This window comes from Microtus ochrogaster, linkage group LG3 (assembly GCF_000317375.1).
Source record: "Microtus ochrogaster isolate Prairie Vole_2 linkage group LG3, MicOch1.0, whole genome shotgun sequence".
Taxonomy (NCBI): Eukaryota; Metazoa; Chordata; class Mammalia; order Rodentia; family Cricetidae; genus Microtus; species Microtus ochrogaster.
Genome location: NC_022029.1, coordinates 43961277 through 43973821, shown reverse-complemented (window position 1 = coordinate 43973821; position 12545 = coordinate 43961277). Strand labels below are relative to the sequence as shown.

The window sequence follows — 12545 nt, the reverse complement described above, 5'->3', positions numbered from 1 at the left end:
CCTAAAGACATTCTGGTATACTCATAGTTTGGTACCTAGTCCAAGAGTCCATCAGAGAGGCTTCATACAGCAATTGATGGAAGCAGATGCAGACCCTCAGGCAAACATCAGGTGGAACTTGGGAAACCCTGCATAAGAGAGGGATTGTAGGAGCCACAGGTTTCAAAAACATCACAAGAAAGCCCACAGAATCAACTAACCTGGGCTCATAGGATCTCACAGAGACTGAACCGACAACCAGGGAGCCTGCATGAGTCTGACCAAGGCTCTGTGCATAGATGTGACAGTTGTGTAGTTTGGTCTCCTTTTGGGACTTCTAACAGTGGGAGCAGGAGCTATCTCTGATCCTTTTGCTGACTTTTGGGACCCTACTGTCCACACTGGGTTGCCTTGCCCAGCCTTAGAACAAAGCGAGGTACTTAGTCTTACTGCAACTTGATATGCCATGTCTTGTTGATATCCGTAGAAGGTCTGCCATTTCTAAATAGAAACAGAAGAAGAGTGGATAAGGGGTGGAGGGGAGGTGGGGGGAGGGACTGGGCAAAGAGGAGGGAGGGAAAACTGTAATCAGGACATAAAATAAATATTTTTTAAAAAGTATTTACTCTCTTACTCTAGAGAGGTTCCCATGGGAGCAGAAATTAGACAAACCCAGTTTACTGTGGTTTACAGGGCCAGCTTCCATCTTGACAGGTGGAGTTTAACACTGAGGGAATTTAGCAGGGATTTGGAGAGGTGAGCCAGAAGTGTTGGAGAAGCATGTCAGCAGAAAGTGCTAGTTAAAATGATGACTACCCAGGAGAGTGTGGGGGTGGGTGAGATAATCATTCGGCCAAGGGTGGGCTCCTGGGAACCCCAGAGGTGGAGGGAACTGTGATAGAGCAATCCCTAAAAGCTCAGACTCAAGGAGACAAGGCATGGTAAAGCCAAAGAAGGGCATTGGGAATGCTAGAAACATCGGCTATGAAGACCGACATTCTTTTCTTTAATTTAGAAATGAGTTCATTGGTGATTTTAGCAAGATGGTGTGGACAGAAGTCAGAATGCAGACAGCAAGAGGGAGAACAGTGTCTGCCTTCAGAGACAGAACAATACCGACGGTGACTCAGGGCCTCAGAACCAGACAAGCCAGTCAGTTGGCTTTCTCCCCTGTCTTCACCCTGAATGCCACCCAGACTCTGCAGACCTAAAGCAGTTAGTGAGGTCAACTTCGGCAAGACCTTTTAGTTGGCTTGAATCTAGAGCCAGCTTCCCATGCTTATCATACCTTACACAAGAAATCCCTTAGCTCTGCCTTCCATGTCTTGCTGACCACTTTGAGTTTTCCTGTATGTGCCTAAGAAAACTTTAAAAAAAAATTGGGGGGTTTTGCATTTAATTTTACTTGCCATGCCTCCAGGAGGGTTTCCCTGCTTGTGCATCAGCTTCCTAAGGCTGGGGTGAGAACACACACTCACACTGGAGAGAGAGGAACTTGCTAGCCAACAGTTCTGGAGTCGGCAGAACAGCCATAGCTCTGAAGACCTCAACTGAAATCTCCAGGAAAGAGTTCTTCCTTGCTTCTTCCAGCACCGGCTGCTTTCCAAGCCCCTGGGTGCACTGCTTTGGTGCCCACTCTTATGCGTCTGTATTCTATCTTTCTCATCTTTTCAGGGAGTCTCCTTCCTGTACTTCCTCCTCATCCTCCTTCTGAAGACATGGTTATGTGTGACAAGCTTTACCCTAATCCTCATCATAACTTAACCAATTATATCTACAAAGCCTTTTTTCCCAAATAAGGTCCTTTGTCAGGTGGTGGGAATTAGGGCTCAGTGTGTGTGTGTGTGTGTGTGTGTGTGTGTGTGTGTGGTGTGTGTGTGTGTGTGTGTGTGTATGCACATGCATGTGCTGCAACCCAGTCTTTTAAAATTGATGCAGTCACTTGGGCTAATGTCCTGCGGCTTGACTGTGTCTTTAGAAGTTCATATGTTGGACACACAATTCTGATATTCGTGGGAATGGTTTTTGGAAGTGTGACCTCTAAGAGGAAATTGGCATTAGATGAGGTCATGAGAGCAGTAGTGGCTTCACGAGGAGAAGCGAGCCCCTGGCTCGTTGGCTTGCTCTGTCTCACAGTGGATGCCTTCCACCATGTTCTGATGCAGCCCTCCTGCCTTGCTGAGCAGACATTACAGCAGAACCATCAAAGCGATGTCTAGTGTTGAACAGGCTCCCCAGTCCTGGGTGTTCTGCTGCTGTAACTGAAAATAAACAAAGGCAGTTGCCCTCCGTGTTTTTTTTTTCTTTTCCCCTAAGTCAACACGCCCTATTAATAGACACAGGTAGCTATGTCTTCAAAACACAGCTGGCCATCCCTGACTACCTCTGCTGTAACTCCCTGACATGGCCTCTTTCATCACTATGAAACCATTATATCCTCCTCTAATTAGTATCCTGGTTCTGTTCTTATTCTGCTAAAGTCCACCTGCTGGGAACAGTTGGAGTGACCATTTCACAATTTGCTTCTCACTTTTGCTCCCTGGCTTAAAGCTCCACAGCAGTTTCCCACTGTTAACCAACAGGAGGCCAGAAGACTGCAGGTTTAGGCCCCTCCCCTCCCTGCTTCTGTCTGTGCCACTGAGTCTGTTCCCTCTGTCCCCAACAGTTGACAAGTTTGTTTGCACCTCAGGGCCTTTGTACTTTCCTCAGAGATGGTGACTTCTCATTGCTTGGCCATTTCCACAGAGATTGACTTCTTGCCTGCAGTTAGTCAAAAGATTTCCTCAGGATTTGAAGAACAAGGCCCAGGGAGGATACAGATGTTCCTCAGAAAGGTTTGCTGAAGGAATAGAATCACAAGGTAGCCAGGTGGTGGTAGTGCATGCCTTTAATCCCAGCACTTGGGAGGGAGAGGGAGAGGCAGGCAGATCTCTGTGAGTTCGAGGCCAGCCTGGTCTACAAGAGCTAGTTCCAGGATAGGCTCCAAAACTACAGAGAAACCCTGTCTTGAAAAGCCAAAAAGAAAGAAAAGAGAAGAAAAATCACAAGGTATGTTCCATAGAGTTATTCGTGCTGGTTGTACAAGATAAAGAGACTTCCTTGTTCAAATATTAACTTATGGAATGTTTCTAAGGCTAAAGTTTCGTGTTTCAGCAGATTTTCTCAGACTGGTCGTTTGATTCTGAGGGATGAATCGTGGTGTTTCTGTAGTTATCTGAATGAGGAAGGGACATGCAGGGGGGTGCTGGTACAGGGGCTGTGGGGTGGCTTTGTCATCTAATGACTGGCTTTTGAAGGAAAGGAAAACGTCATTCCCTTACCATCACAAGCTTGACAGCTGGGACTCGGGCAGCAAAGAAAAAAAGAACTAACAACAACAACAAAAAGCACAACGTGTTTATTTAATGTAAGTTCGAAGTGATCCAGAAGCCTTCAGAAAGCAAAGACCCGGGGAAAACTGCATGTTTGGACAGACAAACGGGAGGACTGGATGACCGGGAGTGGGTCTACGGCAGCAAACGGGCCAGCAGGTCCAGGGTCTCACTGGCATACCCCTTCCTTCTGGGAAAGACCAGAGCCCCTCTGGAGAGAGGGTCTTACTGTCACCTTCAGAGAGGGAAAGACAGGCTATGCATTTCCAGCCAGGTCTTTAGACGGGGAGAGTGAACAGGTTAGCTTGCATTGCATGCCCAGGTGTCATATTTGGGGGTGTCATGTTCTCAACTCTAATCCCTGAATCCTTTGTACTTTTACGTATGCTTTATGTGAATCCAGGAAAGAAGTCACTAAGAATCAGTTTGTTTACTACGAAACAGGACCATTGATGATACCACCCACCTGATAAGGGTTCGAAAGAGATTATAAAGCAATTAGCGCAGGGCTTTGTATGTAAGGAGTGGTTAGTGTTTGCCAGTCGGCTGCCAGCACCAATGTCAAGGCACGATGATGCCTTTGATCATGAACATGATCTCTTTCAGATCTCTTTCAAAACATGAATGCTGGAGGCGCACTTACTTTATTTCCCAGCCTTCCCTGACCTCACTCCTTTCCCCAAGGGCCGTGAGGGCCCAAGATGAAGCTCCGTGGTCCAACCTGTGATTGTATTTTCCCTTCTCCTGACCCTGCTCATTCTTTTCCTGCCACACAATTCTAGTTTGTGTCCCACTCTTTCAAGTACAAGGTTTTGGTGGCAGAGATAGTGACAGCTAAGTTCATCAGAGAGATGAGATTCCGGGTCTGGTGCCAGAAGTAAAGCCTGGGGCAATGAGATAGGCATGACAGGCTGCTTCACCCAAAGCCCTCCTTCACCTTAGGGGTGTGTCCTAAATCAAATATCAATTTTAGAAATTGAAATGATATCTTAAAGACATGAACAATGGAGATCTGAAAATAATTTTTGTTTAAATCATTTGTTTGCATGGAAATCCTTTAGCAAAATGGCTACATTTAGGATTTGGGCTGCTATTTAATTCAAGGTTATGCAATAACCCTTTATTATCAAATTCTTATGTTTTGTTTATGCTCACAGAACCCTGCAAGGTGCCCGACTCTTTTCTACACAGCAAAACCACTTGCTCTGTCCTTGTACTTCTTTAAATTACAATTTTCATGGAAGTGTCTGTCACTGACTTTTGTTTTTATTTTTCAAAATATCACCACTTTGGGAATCTAAAATGCAATTAAATATGTTAAGGAATCCAAATGTCTATTTTTTTTATCATGGCAATAATGTTTATCACACGAGATATTATTCCTTTGGATGGAGCAGTCATGGTGTACAATGGAGAAGCAAGAAGATATAAAGGCGAGGTAGAGGCGGGCCTGAATGACGTGTGTGTGTGTGTGTGTGTGTGTGTGTGTGTGTGTGTGTGTGTGTGTATGTATGTATGTATGTGTGTGCGCGCATGCCCGCACGCCTGCGCTCACACCTGCCTTTATTCTCATTCTAAGATTTTGCAACTCTTTCTCACTAGTAAACACTTTCAGGTGGCCTTTTTGGGCTCCTTTTCCTGAAGCTTCTAGACTGAACACACCACTCTGGCTCTCAGGCACAGGGGACAACTGAGCGGGACTTTGCTCGTGTCCCTTCTGCTGGCCTCTTTGGTGGGGATTGGAGTGGGAGCTGATGAGCGGTATCATCCAGCTCACTTCTCGGATAAGGATGCGCAGAAAACTCTAGAGCAACGGACCCTGGAGGAAGAGAGACTTGGTTTGTGACATGGTCAATTTCTTGGGTATAAACACTGCTGAGGTGGTTGACGTCAAAACTCCCCACAGCAATGGAACACAGTTGGCAAAAGATGCGTGGAAGGAGACTGTCCCATAGACTGCCCACCAGACACACATTTAACAGAAAGAAAAAGAAAAAAGTAAAACCATGACTCAAAACTGTAGTACTAAAATAGCCACAAAGTGATAAGTTTTTGGGGGTTAATTTTTAACTGGCTTTAAGATATAACTCATTCCATGATAAGCTTCTGTAGTTTGAGTATTAAAAACAGTATCTGTGTTAAAGAACTGTCTCTCGGGGCTCCTGCAGATGTAACTGACAAGTGTCCTGGTTGTAGTCTGCCACCCCGAGGGGAGCACAGGGAAGGTGCTATCTTATCAAAGTCATGAGTTATGGTGGCAGACCTTGCCCAGAACACTGACCCCTTGTTCCATGTATCTTTTGTTTGTATGTGTATTGCTCATCAATCTGTGAGTGGGACAGCAAAAGACTGTTGTCTATTCAGACTAGAGTCAGAATACGCATGGTCCAAGATGGGTCAGTAGAAAGCAGGTAGATTCAGAATCATAAATAAATCCTGGCTTTGAGTCTTGGCCCATTTTTTGAGTCTCTGAGTCTTCATCCATAATGGGATCCTCCTGATGAAGTCCGTTCTTTATGTCAGGTTTGGGTGTTCTGCCTTGTTAGATCATGTGAACATCTAATGTCTTCTGAAGATAGAATATCTTGGGGCCTTTTAGATCCATCAGTCTCACGCACATTTTTCTAGTGGCTCATGCATACATATTTGTTAAAGACTCTAAGCAGAATCAGTCACAACTATAACAATAATAATAAATGACAATAGCATCTCACTTTTGCCCAGTTCCTTCTAAGTTACCAAGGCAAACCCCACTTTGGGACTCTGAAGTTCTGTGACTTTAGATCAGGATGCATCTTATAGAATGTTGGAGAAAAAAGAACAAACAGAACCTTATTCCTAGGAAACGCAAGAGGTCATAACCAGGTAGCAGTGAGAAATAAGGAACAAGCCCCCTGTTTTTTGTTCTGTCTATCCGTTGCTTAATTTTGTCTGAAGGAAAATCAAACCATCAGAAAAACTTCCCTTTCGTATTTATAGTATTGATTATTGTAGAAAACTTAGACATTTATAGGAAGTGGAAAACAAGGAGAAATATCTCTATCTAGTCTAGCGGTCTACTTTTCTTTATCTAATACTTTGTCGTAGTTCCTAAGTGTTCTCTGTAGTCATTTCAGTTTTTGTTATGTCAACTTTTTGGACTGGTAACTTACTTATCTGGTGTGTAACGGAGATGTAGTGTGTTGCTTTCTTATCCTAAAGAAATTTGGAGTCAATACCTTTGTTTATATAAATAATGGATGACTCGTGGGCTCTAACAATAATACTTGCTGGCTTTAGCAAACACATACTTTGGAACTGCCTCGATTTGACTCTACTACCATGGCCGGAATTCACCTAGAGTTTGTTTTTAACTACCAAGAGGCCTGCCTTCCCTGAACCCTTCCCTAAGATGCGTTGAGACTGGAGCTTGCTCTCTCCTTCATATTCATTCAAGTAGGCTTGATAAAACGTGGGTGGCTAGCAGTCTCTTCTTTTTCTTTTCTTAGGTTCTGTGAGTCACAGCTTCTGTCTAGCATAGGTTTATTCATTCAGAGAGTGCTCAGTTGTTAGTAAATGAGAGATTTAGTTCCACACAAGATCAGCAATCGCATCAGAGAAGGTTGGGTTTTTTTTTTTTTGTTCCTCCATTCATGTTAATGCTTTTCATTTCCCTTATGAGAGATGACAGCTGAGCAGTTATGGCGTTCTGACTGTTAAGTGAGAACTGTGAAATGAAGGATGTTGTTGCCTTAATTCACGGACGTGGAGAACCACGACTCCAGCAGTCGTTTGATTAAATGTTAATGAGCTCTACTAAATTGACCTAACCCTTACTTTTGTGTACTAAATTTATGTCAATTAAAACAAGCGCCCTTGCACCTATTTTTTTTTTTTTACATCGTTGCGTGAAGTTCTGCTTTCTGGGGCAGTGCTGTGACTTCAGCGGTTGTTTAAATATTAATGGTGCCATTAAGCCGGCTGGAGGCTTGGTGCTGGAAGACAGGGAAACCAGACAACAGGGTGCTTTTTATTTTTTATTTTTTTGTCTGCCCCAGAAGACCATCTTCCTGGAAGAGCTTTTTCTGTTATTACTAATTTTTTTTCACACACTATGCTTCTGTTTTCCGAATCAATAGAACTGTTGTTTTCACGCATTCTTTGAAAGTAGCTATGTGATTAAAGCCTTGGTGTAGCAAATTTACATAATTAAAAACAATATCTTAACAGCACCATAGTGGCCATTACCCTTGGGTCTCTTGAGAACTTAATTTCAATTTCTGAATTCATGTGGTTCTTTATTATAGTCAATAATAGGCAAAATCATTTTGAGCTATGTACTATACTTGGATGGGCTTATTTACATTAGGCATAGAGAATTCTATTAAGTTAACCCTGAGAGATATGACAAGGGTCATATATTCAATCAAATTATGATTATAAACCCTTACCTCAGTGGGGAAATGATGCTGAAAAGCTTGTGAAATTTGTCACAACCCAGTATTTTGTATTATGCTAAATTGGGTTGTGTTAAACTTGTAAATAGGTTTGTACACACTTTGTGTTTTTAAAGTGTTCTAATGGTTTGACATTTTGAAGCCCTGAAAATCTAAAGCAGATGTGGTATTTGCATAATTGTATATTTCCTTTTATAATCAGACACCTGAGAGAATGGGGGATTTATTCACTGCACAACATTTTGTTTAGAAGTTTGATGCTCGGGTTAGGATTCAGGGATAGAGTTCTTTTCTAGCATGTGCTAGCATGTGCATGCGTTCCATTAATGAATTTAATTTATGCCCTGGCAAGGCTGAAGCATGCACGGACAACCTGTATTTAGCGGTTCTGTTGAACTTGTCCATATTGGATATCATGGTCTAAGCTGATGAGGATCACTGACCAGGTCTCTTCCTCAAGATCTCATTACAGTTGGTTATGAGCCACCATGTGGTTGCTGGGAATTGAACTCAGGACCTTTGGAAGAGCCGGCAGAGTTCTTAACTACTGAGCCATCTCTCCCGCCCTCTGGGTTCCAGACCCAGCTCTAAAACAAAACCACCCAGATCAGAATTTAGAGCTAAGGCTGTCCATCATGCTTAAGTATCAGTGGGGTGGAGCCAGGTGCCGGCAGGTGCGGTGCTGTAATACACTAGGCAGGGCTGGGGTGAAGGCGTGGCAAGAGAGGCATCTGCCTCAGGTGGACCATCCAAGGTAGCAATAAAAACTCAGTAATCAAGACAACAGCGTTTTAGTGCAATAAATTGAAAACTCTACATAATGACCAAAAAATATGATAGAAATAAATCAAGTTTTTTCATTTGTTTGCTTTTTCTAGAAAGGGTTTCTCTGTGTAGCTCTGTTGTCCTGGAACTCACGCTGTAGACCAGACTGGTCTCGAGCTCACAGAGATCCTCTGGCCTCTGCCTCCCTGAGTGCTGGGGCTAAAAGCCCGAGCTGCCACTGCCCAGCTAAATCAAGATTTTAAATAAAACCAGCCTCTGACCACACACTGCATGGGAATTTCATGAATTCCCCACATAGCCATGGGGCCCTGAAGTCAGGCCGGCTTCTCTACTTTCCTGTCTTTAACCCGAGTCAACATATCAGGTCCAGTTTTGTTGCCTAACCTTGAGGTGAATCATTCCTACCTTTCTGATGGAGTTATTAGGAGATTCAGATCAGCTGAAAAACACATTAAAAATATCCAGGAAGACCCACTGCAGATACATTGTAAGTGTTTGTGTAAAGTCTGGATGGCAGGCAACATGATTTCCAGCCATTGCGATGACGTGCCAGGAGAATCCTGTCTGCAGAAATCACATTCAAAGATTGCTGCTGCTATCCCCCTTTTCACTCTTAAAAAAATGATTTATTCTTATTTTTAACTTATTTTAACACTGTGTGTACAGTGTCTGAATGTGGGTATATGCACCTGTATGCAATTGTCAACTGAAGCCAGAAGAGGGCGTCAGTTTCATGGATCTGGAGCTACAAGAGGTTGTGAGTCCCCGATGTGGGGAACCAATCTCTGGTCGTCTATAAGAGTAGCGGGAGCCCTTGACATCTAAAGCATCTCTCTGCCTCCTTTCACCCTCATACTTTATTGTGTGAGGCAGGCTCTCTCCCGTGTTGGCTGACAATTGCTATGTGGTCAGAGATGACCGTGAACGTCTGATCCTTTTGACTCCAGCTTTCAAGCACTAGGATTGTAGGCATGCATGTGTCCTGTGGGGCCTAATTTCTTAAGTTTACTTATCAGATGACGAAGAGCAGAGGAACCTGGAAATAGTTCTAGGATCCTCCATTTCTTCTTTCTGTGTTGTTGTTGTTGGATATAAAACTGTGGTTTGTAAGAGACAGGGAGATGCTAGAAAAACCTACAGCTCATTTCAGATTCCCCTGTGATGCACTGGTAACCCTCGGTCTCCCCTTTGCTTAAGTCATCTCCTGTATGTTCAGTGCTGTGTGCATGTGTGTGTGTGTGTGTGTGTGTGTGTGTGTGTGTGTGTGTGCTTTTCCTGTTGCTACTCAATGCCTGAGTTTGACCCCTTTCATTTCCAGTCACCTTGGGGAGAGCCACCCAGGTCCTCTCCACCTGAAATGTGCACCAATAACCCTGCTATTCTGCAGTGATGGAGTGGTCTCTATCACTCACTGAGAGGCCTTTTCTAGAGCTCTGGTTGCTTACGCGTTTTACTTAATTCTCTACTGGAGATTTATTTATTTATGGTGTATACAGTGCTCAGCCTCCTTGTATGCCTGCAGGCCAGAAGAGGGAACCAGATCTCATTACAGATGGTTGTGAGCCACTGTGTGATTGCTGGGAATTGAACTCAGGACCTCCTGAAGATGAGCCAGTGTTCTTAACCTCTGAGCCATCTCTCCAGCCCCTCTACTGGATTTCTTATCCAGGCCATGGTTTTAAATGTAGCAGCTGCTTTCCAGATACACTGTAAATCCCTTGTAGAATCTCTCTCTAGGTAGCTGAGGTGGGGATCAACCGGGGTTGGGTGGGCCTTGTTTATCTCCTAGTGAAGTAAGTCCAAGGGGATCAGCAAACTGTTTTTATACAGGAAAGGGTTTTTTGTTTGTTTTGCTTTTCTTTTAGTAAACAAATAGATTTCTTGCATGTAAAGCGGATAGGCAAATACTGGCTTTTGACTGATGTGTGGAATGTTACTGCTCTCACCCCAGGCCAAGAAATGGTTGGTGCCCTGTGGAAGGTGGTTGTTTCATTGATCCTGTTTACGGTCAGCCCTGGGGATGGACTGTTTCGCTCTATATACCGAAGTGCCGATGTTTCCAAGCCATTCCAGGGAAATGCAGGACAGCCTCTATTTCTTAGCCCTTATATCAAAGCTGGGAAGATCAAGGAGGGTAAGTCAGAAAAATGATCGATGGTATTTTAAAAGTAACTATCCCCCAAGATGCAAAACACGTGTCAGTGTTCTTATTCAGAGGCTTTATTTCAAATACTAAAGACTGGATGCCGTGTATCATCTGAGTTTTGAGCTAGAATGAGGGGGTGGGGAAGGGATATGGATGTGGTTGAGCTGCAGTGGTTCCCTTTACAAAACCAGTGGGTGGCTCCCAGGGGCGCAGCACAGACAAAGCCAGTGCAAGCCTTGCAACTTGGATGCGTGAGTGTTGGCATTCGCGCTGGTCAACAAAGCAAGGTGTGTCCACTTAGGAAGATGAAGGAGGAGTTCCATGGCCCTGCCAAAATTCCCACTGATGCCAGCTGGTTGGTGTGGGCTCCACACTCACAGGGCTTCCCTCCAGCCACTTTGCTGTGCCTCTCAACTGGCAGGTTACACAGACCAGGCCTCGGTTTCCTTGTCTGGAAGATGCAGATTTAACTAGCATCTTGCATAACTTTGAAGGATGCCAGGGAAATCTAGTGTGAAAGAAAAAACTTAGAAAATTGCCTGTACCCTGTAAATTTCTTTCCAAATCTTAGCATCTGCAGGGGCGTCATTAAGAGACTATTAGGAGGCTGATCTCTGCCACTGAATAGGAAGAAGTTATATTTGCTGTCGCTAGACTGAAGTATATGATTACGTGGGTTCTTATGGCATCTTGGTGCTTAGGTAAAAGTCACCATGGCCACAAAGAACCTCATCTGGGGAACTCAGTTGACCCTGAAGCTACAAATAGTGTCCAGGCTCTGGCTTTGAGGAATTGTTTGTACAAAGGAGCAGAGGACTGGGCTGGTGGCCAGGAGGAGTTGAGGAAGGGTCACAAGCAAAGAGGAGACAGACAATGAGTGTTTGCTGAAGGAAGGGATGGGTGAGGTGTGATCTGAGGAGCTGCCGGAGGGGACTGGATGGGAGAGAAAGGGAAGAGGGACTTGCTGGAGGGTTCGATGGGACTGAGGGTGGACGAGAGCAAAAGTTTCAGGTCTCAGCAGGCCAAAAGTAAGTCTAAACACTCTACAAAAAAAAAAAGTCTAAAATAAAGCAGTTTCCCCATTGGAAGTGTCCTCACAACCAATGGGTTGCTACCATTTTTGTTTCCGTTCTTATCAAGGGGGTTGAATCCCACCTTCATGGCTTCTCCATGAAATCTGAGTGGCTCTAGGTTTTTCCTCTTTGCTACAGGAAGGTGAAAGGGCCTTCACTGTGTAATCAGAACACATGAAAAAGGATTCGGTTTCACTTTCTACAGTCAAATTCACAGAAAGACGGCTGCCTGGCCACATGGGCTGATTCCAAAAGTTGTATCCGAGTAGGAAGCAGGTCAACAGCCCAACGCCACAGTGCAGCACAGCACGAAGCTCAGCTTCCTTAGAACTTCAGACGGATGCGCAGATTTATCTCACTGGCAAGAAGTCAGGGAAAACCATTTGATGCTGAGCTGAAAAGGGGATGAGGTCATTATAACCAACTTCTACCCAGCAGCATGCAAGGAAGGAGATGTGGGCATCTGGATTTGTTAAGGGAAAGCTGGGAAGATGGGGGAGCAGAGAAGCCTGTGGGGCTCCGATCTTCTGGCTTCTGCTCTGTGCTTTGCCTGCAGACGTTTATTCCCCTTTGTTTGAGAAGCCTGTGGTCCTCTGAAATCAATGCATGGGAACCAGTTAAGGAATGCAGTGAAGTGTTACATCCAAGCCAAGTATGCTCAAAAGTGAGAAAAGGGACGCCATTGATATGATCAAGATAGAAAATAGTAGTAGTAGTAAAAATAATAGCGAATTATAGAGTATATATTGTGAAA

At 44.3% G+C, this 12545-nt stretch overlaps 1 protein-coding gene across 1 annotated transcript in view; it reads left to right on the top strand.

Annotated features, from left to right (window-relative positions):
• The first annotated feature begins 10531 nt into the window (after positions 1-10531).
• The window catches only part of Cpvl (carboxypeptidase, vitellogenic like), a 101156-nt gene continuing 99142 nt past the window's right edge, over positions 10532-12545 (top strand). Inside the window, exon 1 of the mRNA XM_013351370.1 lies at positions 10532-10706. Within this exon, the coding sequence (XP_013206824.1) occupies positions 10532-10706 (175 nt within the window). The remainder of the gene's footprint in view (positions 10707-12545) is intronic.